The 19,085-nt window shown below is 42.2% G+C and overlaps 2 protein-coding genes across 2 annotated transcripts in view; one reads left to right on the top strand and one right to left on the bottom strand.

Annotated features, from left to right (window-relative positions):
• The window catches only part of exd3 (exonuclease 3'-5' domain containing 3), a 51,037-nt gene extending 42,637 nt beyond the window's left edge, over positions 1-8,400 (bottom strand). The window contains exons 1-3 of the mRNA XM_088319971.1: positions 8,361-8,400; positions 5,185-5,244; positions 468-532 (exon numbers count right to left, since the gene is read on the bottom strand). Coding sequence (XP_088176097.1) covers positions 468-532; positions 5,185-5,212 — 93 coding nt within the window. The 5' untranslated portion in view covers positions 5,213-5,244; positions 8,361-8,400. The remainder of the gene's footprint in view (positions 1-467; positions 533-5,184; positions 5,245-8,360) is intronic.
• An 804-nt stretch (positions 8,401-9,204) lies between these two features.
• On the top strand, positions 9,205-17,471 carry cdc37l1 (cell division cycle 37-like 1). Its single transcript, XM_088355494.1, has 7 exons — positions 9,205-9,481; positions 11,260-11,562; positions 12,192-12,282; positions 12,354-12,469; positions 13,788-13,910; positions 13,982-14,119; positions 14,985-17,471. Exons 1-7 carry the CDS (start codon positions 9,404-9,406, stop codon positions 15,066-15,068), a joined length of 933 nt encoding a protein of 310 aa, XP_088211620.1. The 5' UTR covers positions 9,205-9,403; the 3' UTR covers positions 15,069-17,471.
• The last annotated feature ends 1,614 nt before the right edge of the window (positions 17,472-19,085 follow it).

The raw sequence follows: 19,085 nt of genomic DNA, 5'->3' as shown, positions 1-19,085 counted from the left end.
AGACCGCTGCCTAACGGGCATGACTCCCCATTTCCCGTAAAATAAAAGGCTTGTTTGAGAAACGTCACGCATTTGGGTCCTGCTCCTGTTCCGGTTCTTGACCTTCACAACAATAGGGACTTTCACTCGGACGGCTTTTTTAAGAGAAAGGACCCGATCTTAGAATGTCAACTCCCTCACGGGGAAATAGATCTGCTTGACAATATCTGGCCCCGGCTCCTGATTTGCCCAACATATGTCATTCACTCAATATCGCCTTTGCACAGATCTCAAGTTCATTCAGTGCAAATTCCTTCCTTCCTTCCTCCAGACAGACACTCTGCTTTGCTCATTAACACATGCACACACGCCAGCGTTTTCCATTTACTCCGAGTTCTTCGTCGGTTCCTTCCTCTTTAATTGCTCCTTGTAGACGAGAAAAAAAACTCAAAGTGGGCCTGATGATTGGCAGCACCGGTAACTCTCACCGTCTGCACGTCGTTCTTGCACCAGAGCTGGGAGAGCTGCTCGCTCAGCGCCGCCGGGTCGAGACCTGCGGGAATAGCACTCGTGAGGCGGGGGTTTTACTTCGACCTCCTTCCAATAATCATAAAACCAAGACCAGTTTTTGCGACAACATTTTGGAGACGCGGGTCTGGACATCAAATGCAGTCCAATCCAATTCAGCCCATTAGGTGAGAACCACCAGGAAAAGTATGTGTGTGTCTGTGTGCGGAGTCAAACTTTGGAACAATTTACAAGACGAGATCAAACAATGCCCGACTATTCACTTGTTCAAATTTAAATACAAAAAAAAACATTCCTGGCGGAATACAGAGATGAAGGAAATCGGGTATGATTGATATGAGCAGTGCGTCTACAACTATGGTTAACTTTGTTGTTATTGTTGGTATTGTTATATCATAACTGTAATTATTAATATTATTATTATTGTTGTTATTATCATTGGTGTATTTAATAGGGAAGATGAAGGGGTAGGGAATATAAGCATTTGCTTCTGACTACCCCTTTTCGAACATATGTAATATTATTTTGTTGTTGAGTTATTGTTTTTATTTTAACGTTCGAATAAAGTTTTCATTCAAATATGACATTTCCGAGCTCAATCTATCATTGTTTGTGATAAGATGGCCGATTGAACTCTCTCTCCCTGCCCTACACCTTCCCACACTTTTGTTAAATCAATGCAAAACTGCTCTATTTAGATCTCGGCTATTCTTTGCACATTTTTTTAATTCAAAACCAATATAGATTTATATTTTGGTGGGGGGAAAAGGCAAAAAAAAAAACTCACTTTTCATGGCCAAATTCAAGTACTGTCACGGTTGCCATGGCGCCCAATTGGCCCCGCCCGTGTGGCGCCAACTGCGGCCCGTTGACAGATTGGCTTCCTTGCCATTCAAACCCAGTCCTGTAACTCTCCTGTGGTCAGTCCGCCCGCGAACCTCTGTTTTTACAAGGCAAGCCTTTTTTCTACCCCGTCTCCTGCCTGTCCTGCCCAATTCCATCAGGTACTTTCTCGCAGGTGGGCTAGCAATGACGTCAGCTAGCAATGACGTCCGCTCTGCTGTTGTGGCCTTAGCGTTGCGGGCATTGCCGGCCGATATTGCGCAGACTAACATTTATCCCGTGCTTATCGCATACTGGACATGAACCGGCATGTCTGGATGGTGATGAGCTACGCAGTCCTAGCAAAGCTAGCGTGACATCGAGTCAATTTCTTTAGCAGGCAAAGCGGAGGCAACGGAACACGGCAATAACAGCTGCTCGGTCGCTGCCAGGCCAGTAAAAGAACTTTGTCTCCATCACATCAGTGCAGCAAGAAAGAACAGTCACAATGGCTCCAAAAAGATCTGCGAGTGGAATGACGTACGGAATTTGTCTCAGAGTCACAGTTCCTTCTCTGTCACTTCACCCCACCCACTACCTCCTTCCCAGGGTCGCTTTTCCCGTCCTCCGGCAGTGGCCTCTCTCGATTTTGTCTCGGATTTCCCCAGGAAAGCGTTACGCGCTAGTCCTTGTGTGAAAAAGAAAAGGCTTCCTGAAGTACAGCCTGGGAATGAAAATCCTTGAAAACGTTCCTCTAGTCTGTATCCTCGCTTGTGCCACTTTTTCACTCTACGTTTGCTGAATGCACTTTCAGTTTAATTGATTGGTATCAACATACAATTCGAGGGATAGTCTCCGATACCACTAGCGCCTTTCACCCACAATGACTGAACATTTTAAATGGCGCTTCATCACTCCTGCTGCTGCTGGACCTTAGTGCTGCCTTTGAAACTGGGGACCATAATATCTTACCAGAACGGTTGGAAAAATGGATTGGTCTCTCAGGAACCGTCCTCTTATGGTTCAGATCCTACCTCTCAGATAGGACGCACTGTGTTAAATAGGGTGAAATGACATCTGAGCACTTTAGTGTTACCTGTGGTGTTCCGCAGGGTTCAGTACTTGGCCCCCTTATTTTCAGCATTGGCATGCTTCCATGAGGTGATATTATTCGCAAGTATAGTATATCTTCCGATGGAGGAATCTGCTTCACTAAACTGTGGAAATTTGGAGGCCTGCCTCACTGAGATCAAAGAATGGATGTCACTCAATTTCTTGCGCCTTAACTCTGAAAACACCGAAATGCTAGTTATTGGTCCATTGAAATGCCGTGACTTGTTCTCAAAAACGGCTCTGAACATTGACAAATGTAATATCACCAGGACTGACTGAAAATTTAGGGGTCACTTTTGACCCTGATCCGTTCTTTCAAACACACGTAAAGAATATTACTAGAACAGCTTCCATCTTGGACACATTGCTAAAATCCGTCCTATGCTGTCTCAGCCGGATGCGGAGATAATAATTCACGCGCATGTTTCCTCCCGTCTCGATTACTGTAATGCACTACTCTCCGGTCTCCCGAAGTCCAAAACCAAGAGCCTTCAGATAGTACAAAATGCAGCAGCGAGGCTTTTAACTAAGACAAGAAAGGTTGATCAGATGACCCCGATTTTAGCTAATTGGCTTCCTTTTAGCTTAAGATGAGATTTTAAGGTTCTGTTGGTAGTATACAAAATCATGCATGGAGTTGCTGCCTCATATCTGTCAGATTTAATTTCCCCCTATGTTCCGGTCTGAAAGTGCTGGTCTACTAGTGATCCCAAGAGCCAAGAAGAAATCTGCAGGTTCGAGAGCATTCTCCGTTCGGGCCCCAGTGCTGTGGAATGCTCTTCCCCCTGAGATTGGATCTGCAACCTCAGTGGAAATGTTTCAATCTAAGGTTAAGACACACTTCTACTCTCTAGCATATGAATAATCTATATTTTATGTTGACAATTTCAGGGGATGGTGTCATTGTAGTCTGTAGTTTGCAATAGTCTTTGATCTGTGCAGCCCTTTGAGACTCTAATTAAGGGTGTCAAAAATAAACATGATAAACATGACTTAACTATCAAGAACAACCAAAAATATGATAAACACAATAAATTACTGCCCTAAAAAATGAGGATCAAAGTTCCATCTCTGTGAAATTCAACCGGAGAGCTGCTTTGCTCTGCTTTGCTTTCTCGTTGCCGGGCAGCTGCCAAAATCAAGGCGAGACAAAGATCAAGTGCATAAACGGGGCATTTGGTGTCACTTCAGCCACCAGGAGAGCTGCAGTCCCACTTGGCACAGAGCTTCGGCGAGTCTTTGAGACCCCCTGGAAAAATGCCATGACATTCCCTAACAAGCACTTTTGTGTCTGTTGGATGCACCGGATCAACCTTTCGACAGGTGTCGTTAGAAAGCAGCGCAATGGGATTAGGAGAACATGCTGAACCTAAAGCCTTTGAAAGCTATGTTTGCATCTCTAAATTTGGGCCTCAAGTGCGTGACTTTTGAGCCGATGTACTAAATAACAACAAAAAAACACTGGTGAGTCTATAGGAACTTGTAAACCACCCAATGAAAAGGGGGATCTTGAAATCTATCAGATAGATGTCTAGATAGATAGATGTCTAGATAGATGTCTAGATAGATAGATGTCTAGATAGATGTCTAAATGTCTAGATAAATGTTTAGATGTCTTGATAAATGTCTAGATAAATGTCTAGATGTCTATTAAATGTCGAGATGTCTAGAAAAATGTCAAGATGTCTAGATAGAGATGTCTAGATAATGGCAAAATGTCTAGATAGAGAGATGTCTAGGTAGATGTCTAGATAGATAGATGTCTAGATAGATAGATGTCTAGATAAATGTCTAGATAGATGTCTAGATAAATGTTTAGATAGATGTCTAGATAAATGTCTAGATAGATGTCTAGATAGATGTCTAGATAGATAGATGTCTAGATAGATGTCTAGATAGGTGTCTAGATAGATAGATGTCTAGATAGATGTCTAGATAGATGTCTAGATAGATGGCTAGTTAGATGTCTAGATAGATGTCTAGAGAAATGCCTAGATGTCTAGATAGTTGGCTAGATGGATCGATGTCTAGCTAGATCGATGTCTAGATAGATAGATGTCTAGATAGATAGATGTATGGATGTCTAGATAGATGTATGGATGTATAGATAGATGTATAGATAGATAGAGATAGATAGACGGATGCAAATGCGGGGTGCGGGGTTTAATGTGGGCTTTTACTCGGGTGGAGTTAAAGAGCCTCATGGCATGAGGAAGATAAGATCATAGATACTTTTATTATGCTGAAAATGTATGGAGACAGCAATGATGATGATGGTGACCGTGAAAATAGAGATGATGATGATGAAGTGACTCTCCTTCCACAGAAGATAAAAGACTGAATAGGGGGTGGGACAAATAAGCATATCTGCTACCCACTCCCCTCTCGTGCTATTGTTACCTTCCTTTATTTATGTTTTTTCTCCACTTTTTGAATAGAGCGGAATATAAAAGAAAAATGAATATGGTTTATTACCTTTCATTTTTTGTATTATTTCCCTAGGGTCTTGTATCATGAACCTATGTAAATATGTATATTCATGAGGAGTTTGTAATATGTTAATACACAGAAGAGCTGGCTGTGAGACACAATTATTAAGGAAGTTGAAGGGGGACTAAGAAATAAGCATATGCTTCTTCTTTCTCCTTTTTGAACGTTAACATCGTTTTATTTTTTTGACTCGTTTTTGTTATGTTCGAAATAAAAGTTTCATTCATTCATTCATTCAAATGTGATACGAACCTTTTGATTCCGGAGTGGAGTGGGTCATTTCTGTCCAACTGCTGGTGAGTTTTTCTTAATCTGGGGAGAAGATAAATGAATTATGCTATGGTAAGAATAAATATACATTGAGGAAAGGTGACCTACCCTATTAATTTTTTTTTTCTTTTTGATAAAAACTGCCTGTTTGTTGAGTTCTAATCCTAACACTAAATCACTGGGATTGTGGATAACATTGGACGAGGCATTTGATTTGATCTTATCACATCATTTTAACGGAGCATCATTGGAAATAGTTCAGCCGAAACAGCGTTGCACAATGTGGTACCGTGAGTTATAAATAGTGTGATCAGATAGAATAAAATGCTTTTTCCTGTTGTCCGGATCTGTCGTGGTCAAGTGATTATAGAGAATTTAGGTTTATTGTCGTTTTTTGTATACATGTGATGGCCATCTTTAGGGAGTGAATACTAACTTATGATCTAAGTAAATAATCTGTACTTTCACAAACTAACATTTTATATCTTTAGGATTATTCAAATGATTAAATGTTGGTATTCAGGGATCAGAATGGAGATTTTCATTTTCAGCTGAAATAGCCAGGGTCTAGGGGCCGCTGGCCCCGGCCAGGTCCAGGGCGGAGCCCGGTGGGGGGCTCAGGGGGGCTTCGCCAACAGTATTTATCTTATTTGCTATGTGAAAATTGCACTAGAATGAATTAAATCCAACAAAACAGAAACCATGTATTTTTTTTCAGTTTTAAGATGTTTAAAACAACTGGGGGATTACAATGTTACAACCATCACCATTGTTGTTGTGTTTTGATGATGAAGATGGACCTTGTATTTAGCTACTAATCAACAATATATATGAAAATATATACATTAATAACCATTCATCATTAATTTGAAAATAGAATGCACAAACCGAACATGCTTAAAGAAAATACATGTCATAAATTTTGTTTATCCTGTTCTAAATATTGTTTAAACACAAAAGATAAAATCATTTCATAAATAAATAGATTTATAAATACCTCAGATTGGGATTTTCTGTCACACAGGGGAACCAGTGGTTGACTGCTGCTAGTATTTGAAGTGGAAGGATTTGGAACGGCCAATAATGTTGAACCGGTGGTGTTACTGTTAGTTTCACTGCCGATTTTAAATGCGGATCCGAGTGCATCGTTTGATCGCCGGCAAGCTATTTTTGCTTTGCGCTTGTTCATTTTAGCATGATCGATCAGTGCCACACAACCTCGCGTACCATAATTGATCAGATCGACACAGTATAGACACTTTGCTTTCCCTGGAACATCACACTTTGCGACGAACTGGCTCAAAGTTTCTGTAACTTCCTCGATCTTTGCGCCGATTTGAACGTTTACTGTGACAGTCTTCTCCAGCCATGACCACTTCAATTTATTCTTGATTCCTTTATCAATCTCGGAGACAAAAGCCTCGTCTTCTTTTCTTAGTATTAGCCTAGATGGTAGTGTGCCCGCTTTGAGACTGGGAGGTCGCTGGTTCGCGCCTCGGCCGACTCATACCTAATTGGTAATATGGCGGCGCCCTCTGTTGGCTGCGGCTGCATCGGCTCGCTACAACGGGTCAGGTGTATCGACATTTCGTTCTGTGTACATTGTTACAAAGAATGACAATACAAAGGAAATTATTATTATTATTATTATTTACTTTTTCAAACACTCATTTCACCGTTTGAAAAGACCGGAAGGAGCGCCATGTTTGAAAAAGCCAATGCTCTGAACAAAAGCTCCGCTGATTGGTTATCAGCGAACCTATCGACCAATGGTAGGAGTCGATTTTTCTGGCGATCTCTAACTGCTAACTTGGGGTGATGAAACAGTCACGTATCATACCCCACCCCCCCAAAATATTTTCTCATCGAATTTAGACGATTTACGGGAATGACCTTTGGGGTTCAAAAACAGCGGAAATCCGCGGAAAATTCTGATCCCTGGGTATTTCACCCGCTGATGTATTTAAAGCTTGTTTGATTTTGAAGTCCCCTTAAATGCTTTGCAAACTGAATATACTGCAAGCAGCACAGCATCACTAGTTGAGTTTTTCCTTGCCCCCATGTAGGTTTTAGATCAGGGGAGGGTGCAATAATAATCCGTGGTTTTGCAATTGTGTGTGGTCTGTGCAGCCCTTTGAGACTCTTTGTGATTAAGGGCGTCCCAAATAAACATGACTTGACTTGGTCTTGTTTACATTGCCTGAGTCTGAAGCATCGACAGCATTGACCTAATGAATGAGGCAGAGTGTAGCTAGCAGGTGCCATGTTTTATTCATTTTCTGTTCAAAGATCAAGCAACCGTTTTACACTCAAAGTTCTATTCGACAAGAATTATAGCCAAGGAATATGCTTTGTGTTCTGCATTCTGATTGGATAAACAGTCCCTAAGAGAGGAGGTATCAGTAAAAAGAGGTTTACTGTATACAGTGTTTTTCTATGTTCCACTACTGGGCATGTAAACACATTTTGTTCTTTGATTTCGTTGTTTTTTTCCTGAGTATTTCATTTTGTGATCACTGTAAAAATAGATTTCAACTTCACAGATTTCGCCTATCTCTGATAAATGAGGGTTCGCTGTGCATAATGATTACAATTTGACTAAATATCATCATTTTACCATTCTTCAGGTGAATAATTGTAAAGGATCTACTCTGTATCATGTGCAATAAAATGGTGCCACATCAGACACACACTTCAATTACTAAAAAGTAAATTCAACAAAATGCTGCCACATTCAATATGGCGGATGCGGTCTACACATTATAATCAGTCTAAAGAGCTTGTTGGGGGGCAAACGTCCGTGAGTGTGTTAGCCCACCACATTCGATTTTAAATTAACCTTTATCGCCACCTACTGGTACAACCATGGAACCAATTTAAACGTCAAAAAACATTTTTTTTTCTACAAAAAGGTGTCATGAACGCCCAAAATTAATTATATAGAAAAACAAAACACCAACCACTGACTCCTGTGAACTGAACTATTAGCGTCGTGAAACCAATGTTTCCTATGTCAATCGTTCCAAATGTTAGCTAGCTCAAACCTCGAGCTAATTCGGGATAACATTTTTATACAAAAAGAAACTTGAGGTTGTCCCCTAAAAACAAACTAAACTATGTCAGCGTTTTAATTAGTCCGATTTAAACTTAAAACTCACCACATAAGCAATTTCCTTGCTGCTAGAGTGATTCAGCTGGTAGCTACTGAAATCGCCATTATAAAAATAACCCTGATTTTAATTTGAAGGCAGATCATCACCTCGAACATTATGGTATTTAGAATATAATATGGTAAAATATAATAAAGTTCAACATTATCTGTCAACATGAATGGATACATTAATCGGTATGAAATAAATCTCATGGCATACTTGGAGACTTTAGTTGCAGGCAAAATTCAGGGTATTTGTACTTTTACGATATTTCCGATTGCGCGCATGGGGTTGGATTTGCGTCATGGCTAAAGCTAACAGGTAACCATCTTACGCTGCCACTTTGGATACCCCCCTCTACTCGTTTTTTTCGGTTTACGGTAATGTTTTCAAACAATACGTTTTAAAATATATTTTAAATTTAAATTTCCAGCATCATTCAGATTTATAAGGGAAAAAAAAGCAATGAATTTAGGATAAGGTTGCTGAATGAATGGCAACGCAAGATGGCTGCCAGTGCCTCCCTTAGTCGTTTAGTGTTGTGTTTACAAGTTTTTGGAAGCTTGCTAATAATTATTTTTCCCCTTGGAGCGAAATTGTTGTTTTTTTTTTTTAATTAATATTTCAACACACCTTTCTAGAAACCCTGATTTACGGACGTGAAAGTGACGCTCTTTTGGTTTGATTCACGAGTACTTTAGTTTAAATTTGATTTAAATATACAGTTCCTCTTATATGCTGTTTTTTTTCATATAAAAACACTAACATATTCTCACATTCGATTGAGTAAACAAAGCAAATTATAACTCCGAAAGATAAAGTACCACGTGGTTGCTACGTAGAGGTTGGAAAAAGAGTTGCAGTGGCCAAGCCAGGAATGCCGCCAGACGCACGAGTGGGTCTGCTGTGGTCGCTTTATTGCTTCAGCTGCCCACTTCGATTTCCACTGAAAAGATCAGATCGGAGATTTCCTTATAACTCCTTCCCACTAGATCATTATAAGAATTGGGACAAGGCTGCCCCTCCTACTAGCTAGCTAGTTAGCAGCCATGGAGTGGCGAAGTAACAACGACGGGCTGTCGGACAGCGAATCCCCCGAAAGGGATGCACGTCGTCTTCAACAGCAGGTAGAGATTCGCCTGGAACTAAATCTGGCAAAAATCAAAAATGGCTGACTTGACAGCAAGCCATGTTTTGGGTTTGTTTTTGCTAACCATCAGTGACGTCACGCACCGCTATTACTTTTTGATAACACCAATGTTATGCAGCTCGATCGAGTTTCTCGGTTTTTGTCTGTGTCGGTCCACTTTGCACGTGTCTTCCCGTTTATATATCTGCAGGGTCGGGGGGGGGGGGGTATTTTGTAAGGTTTATTGTTCTATATTCTTTATCAATTATCCATTATCCGTTATCGGTCAAATCACAATACGCTACAAAGACAAGGGCCGAGACACTTGCTCACAGCCAAGAGGCCGAGTCAAGGTAAGAACTAGCATACGGTTAACTAAAAAGCATCACACCAATATTGATTACAGTTGTACAGGCACATCATATATTAAATATACTGTATCAACAGGAGAAGTGTCATTTATAAGCTGCTTATACGAATATTCAAATCTTTGCACGGAGTTTCATTTTATCGACATGTTGTTCTTCTTAGCAACATCAAAAAGATTCTGTGCCTTTGTTGCAAAAGCTATAGAGCAAAACAGTCAATCTCAGTCATTTGCTAACCTTATCAAGCGATAATAACCGTTAAAACACAATGCTGCACTCATTTACTCACAGCAAAACACAAACACGGAATCCTTGAAGAAAAACGCAGTGTCTTGCGATTACACAATTGCATTGCGTCACGTCGCAATCTCGATGAGATTGCAGTTATTCGTGCAGCCCTGGTCAGTAGGACTAAAAAGTCAAGTCCTGTTTATTTGTGACGCCCTTAATCACAAAGAGCACAGACCACAGTTTTTTGCAAACCACAAACTATTATGACACCTTCACCTGATCTAGAACCTACAGGAGTCAAAGAACGTACTTAAAACTTTATTCAAACATGAAAATAAAAACAGAACGAAAACAATAATTCAACAACAAAATAATCTCATCTCATCAGCTGCACCGCTTATCCTCAGTAGGGTTGCGGGGGTGCTGGAGCCCATCCCAGCAATCATCGGGCAATGGGCAGGGGACACCCTGAACGGGTTGCCAGCCAATCGCAGGGCACACAGGGACAGACAGTTTGCTTGCTCATTCACACCTTGGGACAATTTAGACCGGCCAATTCACCTGACATGCATGTTTTTAGAATGTGGGAGGAAACTAGAGTGCCCGGAGGAAACCCACGCAAGCACGGGGAGAACATGCAAACTCCGCACAGTAAGGCCGGTAGCTGGATTTGAACCCACACAGGAGGCTCCCAAGACCTTAGAACTGTGCCGCACACGCGCTAACCACTGCGCCGCCGTGCTACAACAAAATAATGTTACATGATATTTTCGAAAAGGGGTAGTGAGAAGCAAATGCACAACAATAGTAATAATATTAATAATAACAGTTATGATATAATAATAGGAACAATAACAACAAGGTTAATTATAGTTGTAGACGCAGTATTTCTAATCTCTCGTACCACTCGTACTCCATGTTCTTCATCTCTGTGGTCCACCAGGAATGTTTTTTTGTATTTAAATTTGAACAAGTGAATAATTGGACATTGTTCCAAAGTTTGACCCCACACACAGACATACTTTTCCTGGTGGTTCTCACCTTTGGGATTATACATTTACTACAGCCCCTTATGAAAGGTTTAACAGCCACCCCTGATTGAAAATGCTCCAAGTTTTTTCCTAGATGAGATGAATTCCAGGTTCTTCAAATCAAAATTGAGCGTATTTTTCCGCAGTCGTCATCCGCCGAGCCGCATCGTCGTGTTGGAGCGTCCCCGCACGAGAGCCAGCAGCAGGATTGTCCCGCCGCTTCCATGGTGTCCAGCTGGACGATGGCGGAAGCCCAGGACCGCCTTTGCGCTTTACGTTTTCACGGCGCCGAGTCGCTGGAGCAAGAGCACGCTTGGACTCAGGCCGGCCCCGCCGAGCTCACCAGCGCCGAGGAGGAGTGGCGCCGCAAGGAGTGCATGTTGGGATTCCAGGATCCTGGGCCGGGACCTTCGCTGGGGGGCGACGCCAGTTGGGATGTTTTTGATAAGGTGAGGCTGCTTTCAAAATCTATTGCAGTTGCCTCTCTAAATACAAGATTCGTGGGTTTTTTTTCATCATTATAAGGCGAACCCCCCCAAAAATATTTTTTTATGTAATGTAAGGTTTTAAAATTTATTATACTGATATCTGACTCAGAAGACACTTCCCGTGTCTTGTGTACCAACACTTTTCAACAAAGACCATAAAACTCAGAAGCCAAAAAGGGCCATACAATCTGATTAGAAATACACACTTTTGAGCAAATACGTTTAAGCCTACTTTACACTCCACCTGAACTACTTCCCTTAAACGAGGTATAATTTTTACGTTATTTCTTAATCGCAAAATCGTTTTTATATCACCGACACAGGCATGTCGGGACGAGTTAGCCGCTCTAACGTTATGGTTCCTGCTTCAGTTGCTCTGCCCCTGGTCGCTGATCCACTTAGAAGGGGTGGGTAGCGAGGAGGGGAGGAGTAGGAGCATGGGAGAGGGAGTGTCTGCTGCATCTGAGACTTAATAATGGGCCCGTCAAAAAAATACGAATGCTGATACCCAAATCAGTGCCAATAATCAGCCTGCCCTATTGTCCGTCGACCTCTAGTGTGCATGCTCTCATGTCCTCCGTCTCCACCAGAGCATCATCAACGTCATACAGCAAGCGGGTGTAGTCACACAGGGCGAGGCATCATCTCTCCAAACGTCTGAGCAGGACCTCAGACACTTTGGTAATTCACCAGCAGAGATCCAAACCAGGCCGTTGTCCTTTTAAGTTGACTCTAGTGTCTATTTTGTCCAGGCATGCTGAGACGATGGGACGACAGTCAACGATTCCTGGCAGAGAAACCCGGGCTCCTCTGCGATGAAGCCGCCAACTATTTATATTCGTGGTGCGTCGCTCTCCAGCAGGAGGGGGTAAGATTTCAACCCATAGCCCCAGGACACATGTTTTGTCATTATGTACTATTTCTGAAGCGCTGTGGGACAGTTGTGCTATGAAACAGGACATGGATTTACACTTCTAGTTTAAGAACTAGGACAATGCTAAATTATAATGATGCCCAATAACTATTAAATAGATAGATAGATACTTCATTCATCCCTGTAGGGAAATTCATACTTCCAGCAGTATCCTTTTGTAAACAGATTAATAGGATGGCCTCAGGGTGCTGTGTTGTAGTTTAGCAACAACGGAGTGGGTGACGTCACACGCTAGGCCAAAAGTTTGACGTCCTTGCGGCAGATGCAAATCTTTGTGCCCAGGGTTACACCACCTCGTGTTCACGTAGATAGCGAGTCCGCCTCCTCTCCGCTTCCCGCAGGCTTTTGTGTCTCTGTCTGCCCTAACAGCGCTGAAGCTCCACCATAGCGTCCGGGATGCTAGACATGAGCCACGTTTCCGTAAAACACAGCAAACTGCTTCGATGTTTTTCACCAGCACAGCCAGTTGGTCAGTCTTATTTGGGAGAGAGTTCACATTTACCATGATTACGGACGGTACCGAAGACTTATAACGCCGCTAGCCGCTTAGCTAGCTCCGGCTCTGCATCCATGATAGGGCCCCCTCATCACGCCGGCCCGGGAATTCTTCAGGGCAAGGAGTTGATTCCTCGAATAAACGCATTTTTGTGCGCTAAAACCTATAACCATAGGATGTTTTTAACATTGTACAATCATGCAAAGACAGAAAATGGCGACACATGCCTCGAAAAATAAGTACTTTTTCTAAAGTGTCACAGTCTTAACTGTAAACATTAGAGGCTGTTATAAATAAAAGAAATAAATGCACAAATATTTATACATGATGTTGCCGCACACACCCTGAGCCATTATGAGGAGGAGACACTAGCAAGTTGCGATACTGCATTTAAATGGTAAATGGTCTGCATTTCTATAGCGCTTTTCAAGTCAATGAAGACCTCCCAAAACGCTTTACAATGTGCTTCACACTTACTTAACACTTAAAGTTTCGCAACTGTGTATTTTACTTTGAACAATTGTTTTGACATTTTGAAAGAGTTGTAAATGTTTGACTTCTCTTTACGAGTCTGTTTATTTTCTTAACGGAAATTATGTGGCAAAACTAAAGGATTACAACAATGAACGCCCAACAATGTAGAAATGCTTTCAAGAAGATTATTTTAATCAGTCGGCATTATCGTGTGTTTTGGGGTAAATATACTTCCAGAAAGCAATGAGAATTGTTTTTTTTTGTCCACTTTGTCTTCTTCAGAAAGAAGCGCTAATGGAGCAGGTGGCTCACCAAGCTGTAGCAATGCAGTTTATCCTGGAGATGGCGTCAAACTCGGGGCAGGACCCCCGAGGCTGCTTCAGACTCTTCTTCCAAAAAGCCAAAGTAACTTTAAAAAAACAAAATCAGCCATTTAATTGTCATAAATTATTGAGATGGCGCGCGTTTTCTTGCAGGAAGGACAAGACGTCTATATGGACGTCTTCCGCACAGAGCTGGAGGCCTTCAAATGCAGAGTGAGAGAACATAGGCTCACGAGTAAAAGTGCCAACTGCAGAACCGACCCCAAAGAATCTCAAAACTCCTTATCGCAAGTGAGTTTCTTCTCCGTAGCCATGTGGTGCCATCTTGCTACTAGCAGTTAGCAAAGGCCTCATAAAATATACTGAGGGTAGCATGTCCGTCCTGACTTAAAAGGGACAATGTGGCGCATCTGCGTGGCAAAACAAACTTCACCCATTAAAAAAACTCACATTGATTTAAATGATAAGCAAAAATACATGACCTATATCTATCTAGACATCTATCTACCTATCTAGACATCCATCTATCTATCTAGACACCTATCTATCTATCTAGGCATCTATCTATCTATCTACATATCTAGACATCTATCTATCTAGACATCTATCCATCTACCTAGATATCTATCCATCTATCTAGACATCTATCTATCTAGACATCTATCCAGACATCTATCTAGACATTTATCTATCTAGAAATCCATCTATCTATCTATACATCCATCTAGACATCCATCTAGACATTTGGACATCTATCTAGACATCTGGACATCCATCTAGACATCTATTTATCTAGATATCTATCTAGACATCTATCTATCTATGTAGACATCTATCTATCTATCTAGACATATATCTATCTAGACATCTATCTAGACATCTATCTATCTATCTATCTAGGCATATATCTATCTAGACATCTATCTAGACATCTATCTATCTATCTAGACATCCATCTATCTAGACATCCATCTATCTATCTATCTAGACATCCATCTATCTATCTATCTAGACATCTATCTATCTAGACATCCAACTATCTAGACATCCATTGATCTATCTATCTAGACATCAATCAAGACATCTAGACAGCCATCTATCTAGACATCTATTTACCAATCAGCTTGATTTTTTTTAAACGTTTCCCCTCCGCCAGATGGGCGAGCACCCGTCCAAGCGCTGTCTAGAAGCCGGACTTTCCACGGAAAGCGACGAGAGCCGCATGATGGAGACCTCGTAGGAAAAAGGACGACCTTTCTTCATCTTCCACTTTGGAGCCTTCTTTGACCACACCGGAGCTCAATAGCAATGAACGCCATTACCGCGTTCCAGCTTCGATCGTCAGAGGAACCCGAGGTGGGTTCCGTGCGACTCCCCGACACGATTCAGGCCTCCCGGAGACGCCGTGCGAAAAAGACAAATCGGGTTTGTCGAGGACGGTATACCGAATGCATAGGATTTGTTGGTCGTCCAATGAATCGGATGGAGTCTATCTCGGGTGCAGAGTAAAAAAATTTAACCCTACTGTTGTCTCTGGGTCAAAATGTCCCGTCATTGTGTTCAACCTCTCCAAAAAATACCCTCATTTCGATTTTTTAACTTAAAACTTTGACTTTTCCTAGCTAGGAACCAAGAGTTGAAAAAGGGAAGCTCTGTTTAAAATCACATTTAGCTGGACAAAAAACCTCAAAAAGATGGTTTTGGGGTCAAAATGACCCATGAGGCAAATAAATTAGAGTTCTTTTTTGTTACAATGTTTTTGTTGTGCCTTAGATCAAACTGTAGCAAAGTGTTATTTTTCTTATTTTTGTACTGAACACTGCTTTGCGTTGTCCTAAATTGTTTATTGGAGGGGAAAAAACACAAGTCATTAGAATTGATGTATATGCATCCTGCATAGTTGTAATATGCAAACTGCTTTTCGCATATTTTTTACATTTAGGACGCTATAGAAATACATTCTAAGCGGGAGAACTATACAAGTCCTATTGTGATATCACCAGGGAATATAAAATTTCGTGTATAAAATGTACCGTAAATTCCGGACTATAGAGCGCACCTGATTATAAGCCGCACCCACTACATTTTGGGAGGAAAACCGATTTTGTACATACACAAGCCGCACCTGTATATTAGCCGCATGCGCCCACATTGAAAAAACGCAATACAAACATGTAATTAACCCTTACCCGATACGGTCCAAAAAACACAGCCGGCCAAATGAACGGAAAATGATACTGATACTTAAGACTTAATGCAGACCTGCATAGTCCAGGTGCCCGTTGAAAGTAATCCAAGGAAAAAAGTGTATATTTCCAAAGGTAAGGGTGGGAAAAATATATATCCACTATTGTCGGCCGCGTCCACAAACACGTCTCATCTTTACTCCACTTCCCGTCAGCCCGCGTTTGCCCCGCCCCTTCTTTCTCATTTGCTCGTACAAAACATATCAGAATAAGTTTCTAAAATAAATACGAGACAAAAATATACAGTTGCAAATACATATTATACATGGTTACACATATTTACAAAGAAAGACGGTAGACCGAGAGTTTTCAAAGCTTTAATAATATAACTTTCATCCCAAACCGTGCCTGTGAAGGGTAGCAAAACGCTACTAGCATCACGCTCGCAAAGTAAGTCCTATATCGGACTGCTCGACTGCGTTTAGCTTGAAAGTTGCGTCATGTGCCTTTCTTTTTGCAATTTGCATGATGAGGGTTTACGCTAATTTAATTTGTGCACAAGCTAAGAAGTTGCAGTCTTCCTCGGCGCATATATTCCACCGGTCTAAATCTTACCTTTTGTACTCGAGCAGAAAAATGACATAAATTGGCCGCATCACTGAATAAGCCGCAGGGTTGAAAGTTAGGGAAAAAAGTAGCGGCTTATAGTCCGGAATTTACGGTAATCAATCTGGGTTTAGTGACGATGGCTGATTTTGACCCGGAGGACCCAGTGTGTATACAGAAAACGGACAAGAGGAGGACGGATTGTCGATTATTTTTCTCATCAATACCACAGGATGTGCCAATTAATTCCCATGATGCAGCGGATTTGAGTTTCCCAACCTTTTTCTTCAACCGTGTTCCGTTTTTTTAATACAGTTTGCTGTTGAGTTTCTAACCCTCTTCATAACACCTCCACTGGACATTTGTCGCGCCTGTTGTCAGTCCGTCAGCAAACCTCTGTTTCTACAAGGCAAGCACTTTGACTCTGACTCCCGTCAGTCCTGCTTTTTTCACCCGTTTTCCACTTATCCGTTCCCGATTTCCCCGTTGGTCTCCGGCTACGACCTGTTTTTTGATCTCGACCACGTTTTGCTCTCTTGTCCCGGCTATCGACCTGTTTTTCCTTCTGTTCCTGACAGACTCAGGTCTTTTCAAAAGAGTCTCTCTTTCGTATGCAAAAAGGAGCGCTCGGCGTCTGAATGTGTCCTGCACTTTAGAATTTTTTTCTTTTTAAGCGCACTCATTAAGGTCTGACGACGAATTTTATTTTGCGGCTAGATTTTCTTTTTGGCTTGCTGTGTTCCCGTCAGAATTTTCAGGACTTGGCTCAGTTTGTGGGCTGGAAAAAGACAACAATGTGTGACCAGATGATGCATTAAATTATATTGTATACAATAAAAAATATCACTGTATCGATTGAAGTCATCATTTTCCTGTTTTATTATTTGCTGGGGGTTAGTTGATATTTTCTACATCCATCAGCCGAGGCTCATTTTATCACAAGGCAGAAACATACAAAGAATACGTTTATTTTCCCTTGTTATTTTCTCATTTCTGTCACGGTTGCCATGGCGCCCAATTGGCCCCGCCCGTCTGGCGCCAGCTGCGGCTCATTGACAGATTGGCTTTCTGTCTATTAAAGCTCAGTGCTCTCACTCTCCCTTTGTCAGTCTGTCAACAAACCTCTGCCCCGCAAGACGTGGGTTCTGACTCGCTGTCTGGTATTGTTCCCGTTTATTTTTTTCAGTTTTTTTGTTTCCTGTTTATTATTTTCTCCAGTTTTCATTTCCGTCTAGTTAGTCCTGTTTATTTTCATTATCTATCCTGTCTGTTATCGAACCCATCTGTCCGATATCAACTCAGGCAATTGGTATCGATCCGGTCGGCCTCTGGCTTCCTATCATTTCACGCCAAACTACTTCCATAACGTGCATGACTCCCCATTTCCCCGTAAAATGAAAGGCTCGCGTGAGAACATCACGCGTTTGGGTCCTGATCCTGTTCTGGTCCCTGACAATTTTGTTCTTGTTTTCAGTGTTTTTACTCAATGTACTAGCTTTCAGTAGGGATGAGAGATTACCGTTACCAGGTATCAGTTCCAACATTAGCTTTTTATGGAAGTATCGGTACTCGCAACTGCTACCTCTGTCATGATTACTGATGTGACTCAGCTGTGCCCGCTCTTTTGGCGCAAACTACCTCGGACTCTGATTGGCTCCCGATCCGTACTTGTACGGAGTCCTGTCCGTCTGCAAACCTCGTTTAACACTAGGCAAGCCTTATTCGACCCTGACTCCCACCTGTCCCGTTTTTTGCTCCCGTCTGTTCCCCGGCTTCGACCCGTTTTTTGATCCTGACCACGTCTACTCTCCCATCCCAGCTTTCGACCTCTTTTTTTCCCTGACCACGTCTTCTCTCCTATTCTGGCTCACGATTCGCTTCCGACCCCGACCACGTTTTTGCTCTCCTGTCCGTCTGCAAACCTCGGTTAACACTAGGCAAGCCTTATTCGACCCTGACACCCACCTGTCCCGCTTTTTTGCTCCCGTCTGTCCCCGGCTTCGACCCGTTTTTGATCCCGACCACGTCTACTCTCCCGTCCCGGCTTTCGACCTCTTTTTGTCCCCGACCACATCTTCTCTCCTATTCTGGCTCACGACTCACTTCCAACCCTGACCACGTCTGCTCTCCCGTCCCGGCTTCCGACCTCTTTTTATCCCCGACTACGGCTTCTCTCCTTTTCTGGCTCACGACTCGCTTGCGACCCCGATTTTGCTCTCCTGTCCCGGCGACCGACCCGCTTTTTCCGTTTTGTATCCTGACCACGTTAATTCTCCTCTCCTGGCTTTTGACTTGCTTCCGACCCCGACCACGTTTTTGCTCTCCTGTCCCGGCGACTGACCCGTTTTTCCCGCGTCCAGCAATCACCGGATCGTGGGCGCAGCCTTTTCTCTTTCTTCCAATAAAACTTGTGAGAAACACAACGCAAGTGGGTCCTGTCTCCGTTCTGGTCTTGACAACCTCAT

The sequence above is a fragment of the Urocampus carinirostris genome, chromosome 16 (genome assembly GCF_059441175.1).
Source record: "Urocampus carinirostris isolate Australia breed hairy pipefish chromosome 16, RoL_Ucar_1.0, whole genome shotgun sequence".
Taxonomy (NCBI): Eukaryota; Metazoa; Chordata; class Actinopteri; order Syngnathiformes; family Syngnathidae; genus Urocampus; species Urocampus carinirostris.
Note: the sequence above shows the minus strand (reverse complement) of the source record. Positions and strands in the feature narration are given on the sequence as shown.